This window comes from Chamaea fasciata, unplaced genomic scaffold (assembly GCF_029207755.1).
Source record: "Chamaea fasciata isolate MVZ Bird 193981 ecotype frontalis unplaced genomic scaffold, bChaFas1.0.hap1 SCAF_13, whole genome shotgun sequence".
NCBI lineage: Eukaryota > Metazoa > Chordata > Aves > Passeriformes > Sylviidae > Chamaea > Chamaea fasciata.
Window position 1 is genome coordinate 16048001 of NW_027094098.1, and position 18338 is coordinate 16066338.

General features: G+C 40.6%; 1 protein-coding gene across 1 annotated transcript; it reads right to left on the bottom strand.

The window, feature by feature from the left end:
• Positions 1-2046: 2046 nt before the first annotated feature.
• Positions 2047-18236, bottom strand: TMF1 (TATA element modulatory factor 1). Its single transcript, XM_066195139.1, has 17 exons — positions 18064-18236; positions 14819-16059; positions 13863-13966; positions 12876-13002; positions 11880-11985; positions 11097-11239; positions 10262-10428; positions 9958-10114; positions 9426-9518; positions 8647-8803; positions 7226-7418; positions 6920-6989; positions 6742-6834; positions 5671-5781; positions 4985-5131; positions 4554-4679; positions 2047-3715 (listed from the first exon to the last, which is right to left on the bottom strand). Exons 1-17 carry the CDS (start codon positions 18203-18205, stop codon positions 3572-3574), a joined length of 3321 nt encoding a protein of 1106 aa, XP_066051236.1. The 5' UTR covers positions 18206-18236; the 3' UTR covers positions 2047-3571.
• Between the last annotated feature and the right edge of the window lie 102 nt (positions 18237-18338).

Here is an 18338-nt window from a genome sequence, read left to right on the forward strand (position 1 = left end):
TCCTGCCGCGGCCCGGCAGGAAGCGCAGGCTCCGGCACCCCATTGTTCCAGGCGTCCCCCCGAGCCCAGGCCGGCAGCAGCGGGGCCGGGGCCGGCCCGGGAGCGCCGCGCTCACGAACATCCCCAGGCGCAAGGCCAGAGGTTCATGGATGCCCCGCTGTCCCCGACACACGGCAGCGCTCCTGCCTGCGCCGGCACCCCGCACCCTCCCTCGGTCTGACCCAATTCCCGCAGTGACGAGCGCCGGGGGAGGCACAGGCGCCAACACTCAAGAGCTTTGAGTCCTCCAGCACAGCCCAGACCTCTTCTCCCCTCGTTCCCAGGTGGGAAACGAGGAACAAACGCTCAGCCCGAGCCAGGAAACCTGCGAGAGAACGCGGCCGCCGGCAGAGGTGCTGACACCGCTTACCTGAATAAAGGAATTTACTCTAAATGTCACATTATCCACAAGCCCATCGCTGCGGTGCATTTAGAAATAAACCAGCCCCTCGTACATAAAGGTGAAGGGTACCGCAAGACTTCAGCTGGCATCTGTAACTGTATCCCAACTACATCTGCTATCTTCTACCTTAAAGAATATTTTCCTTTCACAGCAGTAGGTTCACACCCACCCACCCTCCCCAGAACTATTTTTAAGTCTTTTCTCAAAAAGAACCAGAGCACGCTGTTAGCGGAAAAATTTATTTTACGCTGCCCCGTGCTTTTTACAGTTTATACATATTTTACAACTAGAAACCAGGGGTTTAATTTCACTGTGATAACCATTTCACCTCAAATTAAGGATCATTATAGCCCTTAGTAAAATGTAAGTACATAAATTAGAACAAACGTGTAGCAGGAAAAAATAAATAGAACTAACCCTTCTCTCACGTGATTTTGACATGGGATTTTGAACATGGGGTGTGAAGTGAGTACCAGAGTAATCTACTCCTCATCCAAACCCACCTACATCCACAGAGGCCTTTCCATCAGCAATTCAGCTCCCTCTGAACACTCCACTGAGTACCCTCTAAAGAACATTTCTTCACACTTGCATAAGCAGTGAAAATGAGAGCTAAATTAGTTGCTTTCAGAAGGAACGTTCTAAAATAATAAATTTAGACAAAAGTGAGTACTAGAATTCTAACCTAATTCATTTCATTTTACACGTTCCTCTTCTAGGCAATCTCAGTAAGAGCAGTGGATTGTGTTCGAGCAGATATTCATGTTTCTTCAAAACAAGCATACAAATATATCAAAGATGAGCAAACCAGGATATTTTAAAGTCTGTTACCTTCCAACAGCCACTTTGTTTTCTAAGGCTTTGATGATTAAGACACAGAAGGCCATCTGATTCTTAGGCGATAGTAAAGGTTGCACTACAAGGGAATATAGAATCCAAAAATAGTCAATACAAATATTTACATCTACTTTAGTAAAATTTAAAAACCTAGTACCTTTTGCATCTTTACATCTAAAACAGTTAATGCTGATTGCATGTTAAAATTTCCCTCTTACCTAAGCTCTTCCTGAAAACCAAGATAGCCCAAGACACACTCAGAAGTGCCTGTCTGCCCTTCAGGAGCATCTGCTCACATTACACAGGAAATGTTACCTTCAAAAACACTGGCAGCAAGAGATCCCAATAAAAGTTCAAAGGATAATTTATTTTTCTTTGCTGCTGCATCTGTCTGCCAAGATTGTAAAAAAAGGTGAAAACCAGGAAGTTATTGATTTGCTGCAGTAAAAAAAAGCTGAACAGAATTTCTGATCTTTGACCATGACAAAAAGCTGTTTTCTTACGAAAAGGCTGAACTTGCACATCATAATTCTAAATCAGTAAAATTCCACCAAGTGTTTTAATATGGACTGATTTTTGCTTAGCTTTGATTGGTCTGGGGTTTTTCAGAAACCTAGAACAACTAAGCATGCTTTAATATGAAGGTAAAGTGTTAAATTCTGAGGTTTTTAGAAGAAAAATCGTACCACCGTGGTTTCCAAAACTGAAATGAAGACAACAATAAGGTAATTCCCTCCCACCTCCCAAAGAAAAAAAAAAAAAAAAAGGAAGAGAAAAAAGTATTTTTATTAAAGCAGTTAGAAGTTTCTATGACAGATGGAGTTATAACAAATTTAAGTGTTCTGGTTCTATGGCTTTAATGAAATCCTCACAGAGCAACTGCCTGAATCTCAAATCAGACTAGGATTTTCCATAAGCATTCCCTTGCCTGTGTTACTTCAGTGACTGTTCTCCCAGTAAGGAATAAATGCTTAACACCCATAGTAAAATCATTTTACCAAGAGGCATTTCTCCAGAAGCAACTCCTCATCCTTCACATCCTTTGTGTGTCAGGCCATTGAATACCCAAGCAAGAGAAGAGTTCCCAAATTACAACGTGCACTAGTCTGGGAAAAAACCCCTCTCCCAACAGAGGCACTGGTGTGATAAGCAAAGAATTTCAACTGCCCAGTATTTCACACGAGTAGGTTCTGAGATGCAGCAAAATATTTGCTCTCTGGAATGCAGAGGGGAAGACGAAAGCTTCTTCTCAGCATTCCCAAGGGTCCCATTCAAACATTTCCTCTGACATTACCAAAAATGCAGCTCAACTCCAAGTCATGTGAGTGCTGTTGGACCAATACCTTGCTTAAGGGATGGCATGAGAAATACTCTGCAGCCACTGGAGATTCACTGGAAAACTATTATTAAGCCACAGTACAATTTTACAAGAAGTCTAACCCTTGCTACTTATATAAAAGGAACCATGAGATCTGCAGCAATTTATTTTTTAAAAATTCAGTTTCCTGCATTCTTCTGAACTGTTCTAGCTAAAAATCAGCTACTAAATCTGGAAGAGATATTTAATAGCTCAGATTTCTGGTGTTAGAAGTTGAACACATTTATCATTACAAGCAGAGCTGCTGTCTCCAGACTGCTCATGAGAACACAAGCAATATACAAGATGAAGCTGTAATTTGAAGTCTCATTTGAATCTCACACTCTGCTTTAGAGGACTTAGTGTAAAGTAGTCAGACTAATCGGATTTGTTTAAGAATAATCACCCTGACACATTCAGATGTTGTAATCACAAATCTAACATTTTTCCTGTCACAAAAATATCCACCAATTATGCTTCAGACAGCAAGTCCTGCAACTTAGTTATTAAAAATTACTTGATGAGATTTTAGAAAAACTCATATAAACGCTCGAGAAAGACTTCCAATGTGACTTTCATAGGTTTACAAAGATTATGAATCAAGGGCTGCTTTAGTACTATTCATGCCTTCCAGTTCTGTCTCACAAGGTAACAATCATAATTTCTGCTGTTCATGTAAAATCACCCACCATTCAGCAAAAACTTAAATAAAGGGATGACTGAAGAGAAAAAAAAATTAAATATTGCACAAATAATTTAACTGCAGACAGAACAGGACACTTAAAGCATTGATTCTTCTGTCAACATATGAACTCTATTATATAATCACATTTTCTATAATACAGGGGTTTTTTTACAAGACAGTTAAATGCAGCATTTACATAAAGTTATCTTTACAGTCCGTCACTATATTACGTTAAGAGTTCCATGAGGAATTAATTTTGTCTTTGTTTTAAAAGTTCATCTATCTGAGTCTTGTACATGTTTTTCACATCTTCCAGATCCAGCCGGAGCTCCTCAGCCTCCTCTGCCTTCTCCCCATACATCTGGAGAATGGTGTTGTACCTCTGATCCAAATCCTGCAAGAACATACTCTGTTATCTCACTGCAGACAAGCTGCTGCTGTGACAGTGTTTTACACCACCAGGGGAAATAAGGGCAGCGTTAACTTATCAAAGTGTTACTACAGTAAACTCTTCAAAAGTTTTTGTGCTTTGAATACAGCTAGATTTATATTCTAGATGTTAAAGGAAGACATTTCAAAGATCCTAAAAAGAGTTAGTGCTGGCTTCAGAGGACATACTGAAGCACCTTGAAGTTCAGTTGCTATAAGCATTAAAATCAGTTAGAAACTGCACTGGTTTACTACAGGAATGACCAGTTAGTGAAATGTTTCATGAGAAAATTGAACATTCTGTATCCAAAAATTATTCCAAAACTTTCTCAAATACGTCAGTTTCAATTCAATAGGACTCAATTATTTGTTCTATTCCCTGTATCTCTACTGGACACATATTCAGCTTCAGCATTAACCTCATAAACCCATGCTATTTATCAAAACACCCCCTCTACCAAAAAATCCAGCTCCAGACAAGTGCCTATATGATAGAAACAAAAATGGTTTCTCCCTGATTCAGCACACGATCTTATGCAAAACACACGTTTCCAACAATTGTGTTTTGAAGTGACTGCCTAACCATGGAGTGGGCATTTTTAGATTCTACTATACAAAAGAAAAACCCTATACATAAAGAAAAACCCTATTATATTAAAAAAAAAAAAATAAATCACCAACAGGCTCTTCAGTCACTTATGCTTAGAGACAGATTTGAATATATTCCTAAACTGATAGGACTATTCCTAAAGAAACGCAATTATCTACATTTCATGATGGATTTACACCAGAAACGAACTTACCTTTAACTGTGTGCGCAATTTGGGTATTTCCTTCACTTTTTCTTCAAGTTCATCATTCTGATTTGTTAATTTAACCAGCTCTTCTGCCATTATTGATCGAGTTTTCTCCAGGTTTCCAATTTCCAGCTAAGGTAAACAGACATAACAAGTAGGAGAAAGAAAGAATTTGTTGTATTTTTAAAATTCCATATCAAAATCCACAGTAATTAGGCTTATTCTTAAGCCAGGCTAAGAAACAGCACATCTCAGATCCACTCTTTCTCCTCAAAACTCAGTGTCTTGAGGTTTTTTTACTTTTCAGACAGATAGTCTGGATAAGTCCTTGCCAAAACAAAAAAAAGAACCAACAAATCTTTCTTGTCCTCATCCCTACATAGCTGTGCTGGTTCACAGAATTGTCCTAACACTGACCAAGCTTTCTGAGAAGATACCTGTAGATGTGAAATCTCTCCTTCTCTTAGTTTCAGCTGTGACTGAAGGTTTTCAATTATACTTGAACCTGATCCCATCCTTATTGCATCATAGAGATTGCTCCCACTGGTAGCTATTGGTCCAAATGAGTGATCATGAGTATCATCCTACAAAAAGAAGGTTAGAGAAGCTGAAAATTCGACAAAAACATGCCCAGTTTAGAATCTTCCCTCTCCTGAATATGATATCATTTAAGATTTAAAATTATACTGTGCTAGGCAAGCATTTCAATGCTAAAAGCTTGTTTTCAAAACAAAGGCTTGAGGTGAATAGGCACAATTTGGGATAGCTCCCTACTGACAAGTTCTCCTGACATTTATACAGGTGCCATTGAACGTTGACAGCACGAACTGGACTGACAGGGAAGGAGCAGCAGCAGGAGACAGCAGAGTACAGCAGTCGGGGATGCTGCCTAGGGAGCAGGGGTGTGCCCTAAACCAGGAGTGCAAGTAAAAATAAATCAATTGTTTTACAATAACAGACGTATTGTAAGCAGATTTTAGATGTTTCTGCATAGGATGTTACCTGGTCTAAGGCCAACACACTCTTAGAATAAGAGTCATTTTCTACATTACCAGAAGTTCTTGAGGAGGAAAGTAAGTGGTCTGTCAGGAAGAAAAAAGGCATTCTAGGTGATCTATCCTACCTGTGAGAGGAAAGAGGTCTGCAGACCTGCCATGTCCACCCCACTGATGGAACTGGAGCGGGACATTGAGGGCGTACTTGATACAGTTTCAACCGTAAATGACTTTCGGTCCTGAAAAACAAAGACATCCAATATCACCAGTGAGAAAAAGAAAAAATGTGCACAACATGCTAAAAGATTCTATAAATAGCCTCCCTTTTTCCACCAACAGTTATAGAACACTATGTGACAGATTTTCTACCTGCCCCATACCTAAAACATATGAAAAGTTCAACAACAAAGAATTTCTGTGCTGTAACACAGCCTATCTTCAATCTCAGACCTTTCAGGAAATTAAGACAGAAGCTGCAAATTACACTGGAAAAAGGTTCTCTTTCAAGTAGCCAAGATAGACTCAGAGGCAACTCTGTATGTCCAAATGTATCACAGAAAGAATATCTCACACCCAGAACATCTCTTCTTAGAATGAATGTTAAGACCTTTTTCTTCTTTTTAAATAAAGTGTATGAATTAAATTCCAGGATTTTTCAAATGCTAATTTTTTACTGATACCTCTTCAAAACAGACTGGCCCCTTTTTTCAGGCAGCATCTACAAGCATGCTAACCTTTTGAAGGGGAAAGCACTTAGATTTTAGGACTGGAGACAGTAAGAAACAAACAACAGAAATAGTTTTACTTGAATACTAGCTGCTAATTAGTGGTAATGAATTTAATGACTATTGAGGATGGCTTTGTGACTTGTGACTTCAGCTGAAAAGCATGTGGAACATTGCACACAGTCATGTGAAACAAAGCAGGAATCCAGTGGAAGCAATGCTGGTAGTCTAAGCAAAGAAAACAAATGGCTTCAAAAGAAAAAGGATCCACGAGTGCTCAAACACAAGATTAAGACAACAATCCATATTTTACCTCTTCTCAGGTTAAGTAGACTATTACTCAAAACTTATTTCAGTCTAACACAACATCTATTTCACTGGAAAGATACTGCCAGACACTAAAAGTTTCAGGTTTAGATATCTACAAAAATAAAGGCAATATCAGTAAGACTCAGAAATGTTAGGTTTTGGCACCTTCTCCTTTGCTGCTTCTTGCACAAGAATAGCCTTCTTCCTCTCCTGTTCAACCTTCATCTTCTCCATTTCTAACTGAGTAGCCAGCAGTGCCTGCAAAGATAAATACAAACTGTTAATCTCCTGCTAGCTCAGATTTCAACCAGAAAACAGAGATTAAAGCTGAACTAGGCAGTACCTTTTCTTTCTTTGCATCTTCCAAGGTTTTTGCATACTCAACTTTGAGCCCTTCTAGTTCAACCTCATACCTACATGGAGGAAGGGAAGAGGTAAAGTCACTAAGTAAGTATTCTCTGTAGATTCAGATGCTTTTAAAACAAACACAGCTGCAAGGCTACAAAATGTTATGAATGTAACACTTTTCAATCTTTAGCATGAAACAAAGTATCCTTAACATTTTTGGAACATTCTTGCAGAGTCCTATCAACACTCCATTTCACTACAGTTATAAAGAAGTGCTCTTAACCAAAAATGAACAACTCACCTGCTGTTTTCATTTTCCATTTTCTTCAATTTGTTTCTCTCCACTTCCAGTTGAGCCTGAAGACGAGTATTTTCTTGCCTTAAAAGACTATTTTGAGATTCAGAAGAAGACATCTGAATTTTATTAGCAAGAAGTTCTTCTGTAGCAGCTCGTTCTCTCTCAGCAGCTGCTGCTAGAAGAGTTTGAGACTCACCTAACAGTAAGAAAAAACATGAAATTTAACCTTTTTTGAACAAATATCTAGAATATGAGCCATTTACTTCATTTACATCAAAATTGAATTTGAGATTTTTTCTTATATGCAACTAATTACTCTTTAAGAATACATCTTGTTTTCTTTCGTAAAGGAAATTAAATATTTTCCACACACAGACAGAGGATCAAAGCAATGCAGAATCAGGAGATTTCAAACTCTTTCAGAATGCAATATACAACTACAGATTGCCTCCAGAAACGAAATAATTTCTCTGGGTCCACCTTTGGGCTTTTCATGTATTTTTCACTTAAAACAATAGGTTACTACTGTATCAAGCAGTACATGTATCATCACCTATGCAGTAAGGTAAGAGAGTCCAAACTTTACCATTTGGAATCGCAGCATCAGGCTCCATACTGGAATACTTTCAGTGTCTCAATGCTCTCAGATGCTGTAAGGACATGTACACCTGAACCCCTCTGTAGTAAAGCAACCCCCACACGCCCAGGAGGTGCTTCCAAATAGGGAAAGAGTTTCAGTTTACCTTTAGACATTTTAAGAAGTTTAACTAGAAAGTTCTGTGCCCTTCTCATTGTAATTGGTTCAGAGCCAAGAGAGAAGCATCTATTGGACCTTGTCAGGGTTCTTCAAACCCTCTCTCTCTCTCTATTGGCTGCAAGCCAGGTTATCTCTCCTAGAACATTCAGCATTTTTGAAGGAGCACTAAGGAAGTAAAAAGGCTTTTTGGAGTGTTTTAGCAGGGTGTCAGAAGGTTTTCTCAGACACCTGTGCTCGGCTTATCATTTGTTTACTGAAACGTTTGTTATTTTGTTATTCTTCTTTATTAAACTTTTTGCTTTAGGAAACACCTCTGAAGAACAGTCTTGCTCAATTAATTTCAGCCACTTCTCTGCAAAGGCTGGACCCTCAGAGATTGATACATTAGGAGGTAGCTTATAAGACTCTGGCCACATGCTAACCTGTATTGCTCCTCCACCTATCAATCTCATGTTAAGCTGTGTTTTACAGAGAACCACTGGATGACCTGTCCAAGAACCCTGGCACAACCCGCCACACCACTTCCATACAGGAAATCATTGGGTGCTCATCTCTCCTGATCCACCATCTACACTGTGGGCGAGTATTAAGCCCTTTACATTTCCCTTCATGCATCTCACACCTTCACCCAGAGCCTCACAATTCAGTACAAGCAGAACCATCTTACCCAGCCTGTCAGAAAGGTTCTTTTCCAGTTTCTCCCATGCAGAGGTCTGTGCCCCCAGCGTGGCCTGCAGGTTCTCTATCTGCCGCAGAAGGGGCCGTGTGGCAGAGGTGACACTCTGGCTCAGCTCTTGGTTCCTGCTCTCTGCTTCCTGGAGTCTCTGAAATCACAGATTAAATATCATTAAAATCAAAAGATGGATGGAAAGATTCATACAGAACTCATCTAAATAAATAGCAGCTGCTTTACATTCTAAAATTATTGCTTTACAACGTAACATTCATGTGGTTCAAACTCACCGTAAAGTCTGAAATTCCAAGAGGGAAGTTAAATATTTTTAGATACACAATAGAGCAGAGGGCCAGAAATGCCAGAGCTCTGGATTTCATTTGAAACATTTTGGCAACAATCAATATTCTGGCCCTTAAGAACAATAAAAATATTCTTAAGAAGCAGATAAAGAGTCATTCAAAAGTGTACTTGCCAGCAGTTTTAGACAACCATCACAAAATTAATGTCTGTATTTTGTCTAGTATTTAGAAAGGACAGCATTCTATTTAAGATGCATCATAAAAAATTCCGACATTTTTTCCACTATGTGATTTTAAAAAAACATTTCCATTAATATTTTTATTGCTCCTCTGTAAAGGACAATCACTGCAGGTAAACAGGAAAATAAAGCCTCTCTTTCAGGTTGTTCATGTCATGGTGGCATTTTATTTTTGGGTTTTTAGAAGTCCTCCTTGCAGATGCAGGTTGGCATCATCTGTTAGTTATAGTACCTGTTGTAGTTCACTGATTTCCTGCCGTAAATAATCTTCTTTTCTTGCTGCCTGCTGCTCTGCACGTTGCAGTGCCAGCCTCAGGTCTGCCACCTAAATAAACAAGAAATTGTTCCCAAACTCTTGCCAAAATCATCACCTATTCCTTGCCACAGCCCCACACCATTTTCAAACAGTGTTAGACAGGATACGTTTGTTTACAAGTAAAGGCTTAATTTTTGCACACACACAAATAGTTACACTGATTTATTTATCACTAAAAATCCTAAGAGGTAAGAGTACTACAAACTTAACACAGAGCAATCAAAGTAATGTCATTTAGACAAATAAAATTAGAAGTAATTTCAAATAAAATTAGTATTAGCACAACCACCCCTTAAGATGGAACAAATTCCATGGGGAAGAAATCCCCTGGGTGTTTGCTAAGTACACAAAAGCGAGTTCCACCCAGTTCATTACATCAGGTGTACACAGCACCTCAGTACAGGCGCTTGTTGAATTACAGAGCTCAATGACTCCATTTCAGACCCACCTGAATTGCCAAAGCTTCCTGCTGCTGCCGAGCCTCCTCCTGGGCCTTCTCCAGTGCTAACCCAAGCTCCTCCTTTGCCTTCATTTCCCGACTTAGGGCTGCTTCCTGAGCCTCACTGTCCTTGGTAGCATTGGCTTTATGAAGATCTGCAAGTTCCCTGGGGACAAAAAAAACAACAGAACAAATAAACCCCAGTAGATTTAAATGCCAGCAGTAACTTGGCAAATAACTTTGCTACAATTAAATACTTCACAAGCATTGCACAAGAAGAGCCACAACCTGAAGATGTGATTGCTTTGCTTACTTGTATGCACTGTCAAGTGCTGCCTGCACACTCCTGTTCTTTTCTTCCAGTTCCTCCACTTCTGCCTGAAGTTTAGCCAGGTCCTTTTCTTGTCTCTCCACAACACTGTTCAGCTGTTTAATGCTGTCTCGATGCTGCTTCTCAAGGTCTTCCTTGCCATCAAGCACCTGCCAGTGCAAACAAGAAACATGAAACAAAGCCCAGGACGCGGGGCTGACAACACTGTCTGGAAACAGCAACAACCAATTTGGAATAAAGTGACTAAACCCATCTAACACTTGGCAAAATGAGAAAGGTTTTGCTTCCCTGCCTTCCCCAGAAGAGAGAGCTGCCCTTCACCAGCTTCAGACAACTCCACATCCTGAGTTTGAAATTTGTAAGGTCTTGACTCAATCACTAACTGCCCAAATTTTCATGGTTCAGATTTTCCAGCTCACATGGTAAGAGCAGTGCAAGTGCAAACAATCAGCTGAGAAGATCCCTCACTGCAGTTTTACAAGGAATACACACATAAATCACAACTCAGGGCTCCAATGATGTGAAATGGTGAGACCCTGGCACAGGCTGCCCAGAGAAGCTGTGGCTGCCCATCCCTGGCAGTGTCCAAAGCCAGGTTGGACAGGGCTTGGAGCAGTCTGAGGTAGTGGAAGGTGTCCCTGCCCATGGCTGGTGGGGGAACTGGATGGGCTTTAGGGTCCCTTCCAAATCATTCTGGGATTCTATGAAGAGAGAAGTCTCCAGAAAACAAAAAAAAGGTCAATTTATCAAGAGCCCTCCCAAAAGGCAATTTTGCAGCTAAAATGAAAAGATTAAAAAAAACCAAACAACAACTTGCCTGTTTTAAATGCTGCAACTCCTCTTCCAATTCCTTAATCTTTTTGCTCTGTTTTGTGTTAGTATTTTCTCTCTCCTTCTCTTTGGCTCTTAATTTCTTAATAATGTTGGAATTGTGCAGCTGCTGTTTGGAAAGTTTTTCTCCTGTGAAGAAATTGAACATGAAGCTAGTGCATGTTGGTGATATTCTATGGATTCTCTCAATTCACACCAGCCTTGCTCTTTAGTCCCATGAAAATAATACTCCAGTAAATATGGAAATTCTTATTCTTACATATTTTCATGCAAGTTCTTAAGTTTAAATCTATCTCAACCTGAGATACTCTTGCAACACTGAGCTACAGTGAGATAGGATAAGGTGTAAACGGCTTTGGAAAAAAAGCGAGTTCATCATGTTAGAAAAAAAATAAAATTACCTTCTCATTTATTATCTATATTTTACTTCCAAAATTAAATAGTATTAAAGGAGACAGTGTAGAAGTGCCATGAGCAATGCCCTCATTAGATTTCTTCTGAATGGAACATGAAATGCTGTCCTGCACATGCTGGTTTTAGCTCTCAGCACCTTTGAATGCATCCTGAAGGAAGCACCTCTCCAGCCATCTGTACCGGCCTGACCCCTCCTGTTGCTCTTTACTACTCACTAAAGGTTTCAAACCTTCAGAAACATCCATCATGCTTCAAATTTAGCACTTTTTCCTGACACAGAGAAGGCTTGTATGCAAGGCCAGTACATTTCAAAATATTCTACACATTTTCACTACAAAAATAAGTTAATTCTCACCTTCCTCCATTAATCCTTTGATTTGCTCTTCTTTTTCTTTCAATAACTCAGCAGTTTCATTGGTATTAAGTCTAGTAGCCAATTCCTCTTTAACAGTCTTTACTTCCTAAATAATAGGATAAAATACTTAGGACTGTTTATTAAAATACATGCAGGGAAAAACATGGAGTGAGTTACATTGATCAACTTTTTCTTCTGCCCTTCCTCTCAAAAGGCTTTGCTTGGAAAACAATTTAGGTTGGAAGGGAACTCTGGAGATTATCTGATCAAAACAGATTGCTCAGAGCCTTATTGCATCAAGTTTTAAAAGCCTCCAAGGATTGAAACTCTGTAAATCCTCTGTACAATTTGTTCCAACTTCCCCATCCATTTAATTTACTTGAAACTTTTGCAATAGAGAAAACCCAACCTGTCCTATTCACATGGAGATACTGAATAATTTTTCTAGTTCAACTCACTGCTGTGTCAACACAGTGACAAACAGCTGAAAAATACTTGTTTTCCAGTTAGATTTGAGTTTCCTTTCTGCATTAAGCTAGAGAAATGAAATGCTGTGACACCAGGTCAAGAACATTTAAACCCCATAAATTTTGCTGCTGTAGATTTCTCTGCTTGTTCCAAATCAATCAGCCCTCAATTTTCCTACCAGTTAATCCTCTCAAGAAGCCATTCCCACTCTTCACCCCTTCCTCCCATTCCCAGGCCATTCTCCCTCACCAAGGCAAATACATATTTGGTACAAGGTGAATGGGAGCACACATTAAATCTCTTTTTTTTTCCCCAAACCAGACCAGCTTAAATGAGTTCCCCAAGCTGGTTCACAGCATGGATGCAAGAACACAGATGAGAACACCAAGCAGCCTGGATGGCTGGAAACAGCTCATGCTGGTTACTAACAGCCTCGTGCTTCTCCCTGGGTTAATGTTTATTGTTTTTCCTCAAGAAATTCAATTGTGTTATGAACTAATAAATATTAATTTCATAAAAAAAGCCAACCTTTTTAGCTGCATCCCTCTCTTTGCAGGCTAGTTGGAGCTTCTTCTCAGCATCTGCAATTCGCTGAGCAAACTCCTCTTTAAGAGATGAAAGGCTGCTGCTCTCTTCTTTCATTCTGAACATTTCACTGCATTTAAAATGAACATCTCAGAACAGTTGCATGGTCATGTGACACTCCAAACAGTTTGCAACAGGTTGCCTTAAATGCTTTTAGAAAGTATTTTAGTTGTATTATACATGATAAGCAAAAGTCAAAAAATCTCACATCTGTATTGGAAGTCCTAATCAAAGACCTTAATTCAGTAGTTTACCCATGAAAACAACTAAATGCTTGATTTATCTTAAATGTTTTGCCCCTCAGTAAAGTCCTTTTTAATAAACCATAATCTGTATTGAGTAAATTATTTAATTTATTTTTTAAGTTAGGAACAATTTAGTCATGAAACAACACCATCATATATCTGTAAATTTTATAACAGAATATTTGATCAATGAGCTGGTAAATACAACTTTCCATTTCCCCCCCTTTTTAACTTTAACCAAATTAAATATAATTTCAGGTTTTTCCCTACAACCAGCCCTTCTTCCATACCTTCACTGCCTACATTTTAGTCTACAAATTACTCAGTAAATCAGGTTCATCCCTCTGTATCAGGAAAGTCAGTCTCTCTTAATAGCTGAATCCAGTCTTATAACAAAGATCTTCATTAGTAACCAAGATTGATTCTCCACATTTGTCATTCCTACCGCTTGCTTACTGAAAAATCCTTCCCCAGTCCCCACCCAAAAGAGATCTGGGCTCTAATAAATAACGTCTTTTAAAAAAATCCCATCACAGCACATGCAATGATTATTTCCACCTTTCCCAAACAGTGCACATCCCCCGTAACCTTTGTTCCAGTCATAAAGCACATTGTTTTATTTACTGCCTAAGATTTTATTACAGCAGAGTCACAGTTTCAGCACTGAGTGTGTTTTCATACTTACTCTTTGAGGTTATCATAAGCTTCTTCCAAGCGAGCCCTTTCTTTACTAGTGCTTAGTAACTGTATTTCCCTCTTCTCCAGCTTCTCAGTTAATGAATCAATCATCTGGACAAGGTTTTATAGATAAAGATCAGATGAATGGGACAATTAAAACACAAGAGGGGCAGGTTTCCCTTTCCCCCACCCCATTCCTTCACGAGATTATTTAAAGTTGAACTGGTCAATGTCTCCAGGAATTTGAGGCAGAAGTCAGTGAGGATTACCATGTTTCTGACACACACCTGAACATAAAGACACCTGTTTTTTACAGGTGCACAAATCCTACTAAATCAGCACATGTGGCTCAAGGAAGTTCCTCAACAAAATCATCAACTGTGATAGTTAATGATGCATGAAGTTTTTAACTAGAGCTGATAATCTATAAAACTAGGGCTTATATTAAGCATCAAGACTCCCAATATTCTTTACAGAATAATTTCTATGGGAAGGTCTCTTCTGTGAAACATTAACAGAAAGCAGCAGAACAGCCTCAGATGAGGGAAGAAAACTTTCATTCAGGGTCAAAAGCCCTTAGCTCACATCCTCAAAATAACTTCCCAATACTAGATTCTGGAAAGCTGAATTTAGATAAATAACAACCATATAAGAAAATATACAAACATAAACACCAAAAGAATTAAAACAACACATCTGACCTATTAGACTTCCTGTTTGCCACCCCTACTCACAATTCACAACAACTGGTGGATCGGGTGAAACCCTCAACTACCTGATCAGAAATTTCACCAGGACTGTTCCACTGCAGGATATCAAGGACAGTTTTCTAAAGGGTCAGACAGCTCAGCATCAATTAATTCATTCAAATAAGCTGATATAAGAGATACAGGACAATGGAAGAAAATGTCAGGAGTTTCATTTGTAATTAAAAGGTGTGTTTGCAATGCATGTTTTAGTTACCTTTTTAAGCTCTTGCTTTTCAGTGTCCTCTTCTACCAATTGTTCCCCAGCACCCTGCTGGGGCTCGGCCTCCTCCTTCACAACCTGTTCTTCAGCAGTTTGCACAGCAGCAACCAAAACAACATCTGGCTGCTCAGAATTAACAGGGGTTGCACTTCTCCCACTCTCTTCCATCTCAGCTTCCTCAGCATGCAGCGCAGGAGCATCATTCAAGTTTTCAGATTTATTTTTCAGGGCGTCAACCGTTTCTGTCTTTGGCACGGAAGGACTGACAGCGACAGACGCCGAGGCAGAAGCTCTGCCTGATAACTCATCATCTGAATTTATTTCACTGACACTCCTGCTGTCCAAGGACTGCACACTGAATGAATCAATCCTTTCAAAAGCATCCGAGGAGCTGCAGCTCTCTGTCATTTTCTGGAAGTCATCTAAGCGATTGTAATCCGCGCAGGCAGACGTGGAGAGGAGCTGGAACGACGTCTGCATGAGGTGAAGGCTGGATTTGGAATCTGCAGCTTCTTGTCTGGAGCTTACTGAGCTCTCACTGATCACGCTTTCGTGGTCCAGAACTTCAATATCGCTCGTTGTGGAAGTGCCTGAGGAGAAGGTGCTGATGGGAGGTGATGGGGTATTGCTCTGTCTGTCCTCAGTCTTTCTCTCCTTCCCTTCCAAACCCAGCTCCTTCGTGCCTGCTCCAAGGGGCTGAGAAGTGCCCTCGGGTGCACCTGCTGCTCCATCCCCTCCTACACTGGATTTTTCAGTAGGAGAATCTTCAGGTTCTTCAAAATTTAGAGCAGACACCTTTTTGTCAGTATCTTCACTTGTGCTTGCTTCATGCTGGGCATCAGATTTAAGCACAGCATTCTCTTCTGATTTCTCCTTGGGAATATCAAGGTTTTTCAAGTCCAGAGCAGTTATGGAGGAATCCTTCACTTCTGCCTCTGTTGTCAGTGCCCCTTCCAGCTGACTGGAGTGCTGAGACTCCTTTAAAGTGCTTTTCACCTCCTCTTTGGGTCTCTGTGATTTGGCTGGAGGTTTGGACACCACTGGATTTTTCTGTATGCTCTGAACGTCTGTTGGGGAGAGAAAGGCACTGAAGAAGTTTTCAGACTCGTCCACTACCGTCCTCCTCACCGGCTTTGTGATGGCTGTGGGTGACACTGGCTGATTCTGGGGTTCTGTGCTTGAGCTCAAGCCCCAGGAAGATGTGTCCCATCCTCCACTTATGAGAGAGTTTGTTCCTAAAAAAAAAAAAAAAAAAACAAAGGGAAAAAGGGAGATAGGCAAAAAAACTACTTTGAAGGCTACATGCAAAAGCAAATGTGGCCTCCTGCTTCCCTGCAGTGAAAGGAGTCCAGACAAAAAAAAAAAAAAAAAAAAAAACTAAAGAGCTGTAGTTAAAAGAATTATATTGATTTAAAAAGGAGGAAGAAATTTCAAGGTCTTTCTTATAAGTTATCTGCAAGTAGCACATAAACACTTCATACACCATTACAGAAAACAGAGGGGAAAAGCTTTAAGTATTTGCAGAATTTACAGTGTAAGAAGGGTTCTTGCCCTTTAGTTTCTGACAGATTTCATTTTTCCTCATACCCCAAGCATCAGCATGGAGCTGACAGTAAAAATCAGCAGCAGCCCAGCTAAGAATTTTCTTCTTCTGTGGAGAAATACTGAATTGTTCAGTTCTGAAGCTGCCCTAAAACAACATCAACAATTCCAATTATTGTATTTCTTGCAAGTTTTCCAGGACATCGTCAACAGCAAGAACAAGAATTTCAGCATCAAATTTCAGTAGCAGATGAAGTAAGAAAGGGAAATCAAAAAACAATATCCAGTTTTGAACCCACAAACATAATCTGGGTAACACAACTATTACAGGCTACTTTAAAACAAATTCACTCTATTAAAAACGCTGAGTTACAATATTTAAAGCTGGCTTCCAGCTTTCAAAACAGTTAATAGCTGTTGGTTTCAAATGTCAAATTCAGATAATTACTGTCTTCACTGCCCAAAATACTACAGATGTGTGATTTATTACTACAAACATCTGACTTATTGCTGCCTTGTTCATGACTCAACAGCTTCAGAAAAAACTCTGAGTTAACTGTAACATTGTTTGACATCTCTTAAAAACAAGTATATTTCCCCTGAAAACCAGATGCAGGCTAATGTTTGCTGGTCTTCTTATGAATTACGGAACTACCATAAATACTAAGATATAAATCGAAACTTAAAAATGATTGGACAAATCTAAAGCTTTGAGAAATTAAGCATCAGAGAGTTTTCTACAAGCAATTTCTGCATTTTAAGATGACACCAGACTACTTGTATGACTACCAAGCCCTAAAGGGACATTCCAAACCGACCTCTGCTGAGCAACTAACCTGGAAATAACCTCCTCCTCCTCCAAATACACATAGTTCTTTTAGACGTAGTAGTAACAATGGCACTGATTCCAGATGACTTAGTTTCCCATCTTATTTTTTTTTTTTAATTACTATTCTTCTCTTTAAGATATTATTTTGGGGGGAGCTTCTAATAAAAGAAGCTTATTGCTCTTTGTCTTTTGCTCTTTCCCTTCCAAACAGCAGCTTAGGGCCGACCATTCTCTCAGGTTCTCCATTAGGACACGTACAGGGGAGACACCTCCTCATAGCCACGACAATTTTTCCCCGAGCACATTCCTTTCAGCAGATGTCGGAGGATTATGAACTGGGAGCCACGAAAAGGGGAAACTTCATTTGGTTCACATGGACCGGACTTTCAGCTTCTACTCAGCCCTTTGTGTCGCACAGAGGGAATCCATGCAACCCTCTGAAAAGAGCGTGATTCGCTCTTTTTTATTTTTGAGCAGTTTTTATCAACATTGAGCAAATTTTTACCGGTTTTTTGCCCATCAGCAAAAAAAATATAAATAAACACCGCCTCGAGAAGCAGGGATATGAAGCTCAGTGCTAGCCATGCGATAAAAGCAGGACACTGGTGACACCAGCCAGGCTCTGGGCTGAGCCTGCCCCGGCTTCGAGCCGGTGTCACCCCGCACGGGGGGCGCGGGAGGGAGCAGAACGTGCATTATACAAACCAGGGGGCACATAAACTCTGAATTATAGAAACTGAGGGGGCTGTGAATTATAGAAACCGGGGGGCTTTGGGCGGGGGGGCCGGTTAAACCTCCCCAGGGTAAGGGGAGGAGGACGCGGGCGAGGGGAAGGGCCGCGAGGCTCGGCACGGCCGCCCGCCCTTACCGTCACCGTAGTCGGGGATGACGGCGTCGGGCCAGGGGGTCTCCTCGGCCTGGATGTCCAGCACCCGGTCGATGGACTTCTGCGCCTGCGACAGCGCCTGCTTGGCGAAGCTGGACAGCTGCGAGGCGTTGAACCAGCTCATCCCCGGCGCTTAGCCCCGCTGCCGGCGAGGCCGGCGGGCCGGGCCGGGCGCGGCGCTGAGGGAGCGGAGCACAGCGCCGCGGAACGAGCGCGCCCCGCGCAGGCGCCGCCGGATCCACGTCGCAGCCGGGCCC

Excerpts from the sequence above, each read along its gene's own strand:
- TMF1 (XM_066195139.1), bottom strand. The coding sequence starts at position 18,205 with ATGAGCTGGTTCAACGCCTCGCAGCTGTCCAGCTTCGCCAAGCAGGCG. Across the intron at positions 8,804-9,425 it reads AAATCAGTGAACTACAACAG|AGACTCCAGGAAGCAGAGAG; the intron begins GTACTATAACTA and ends CTGTGATTTCAG. Across the intron at positions 3,716-4,553 it reads AATTGCGCACACAGTTAAAG|GATTTGGATCAGAGGTACAA; the intron begins GTAAGTTCGTTT and ends ATGTTCTTGCAG.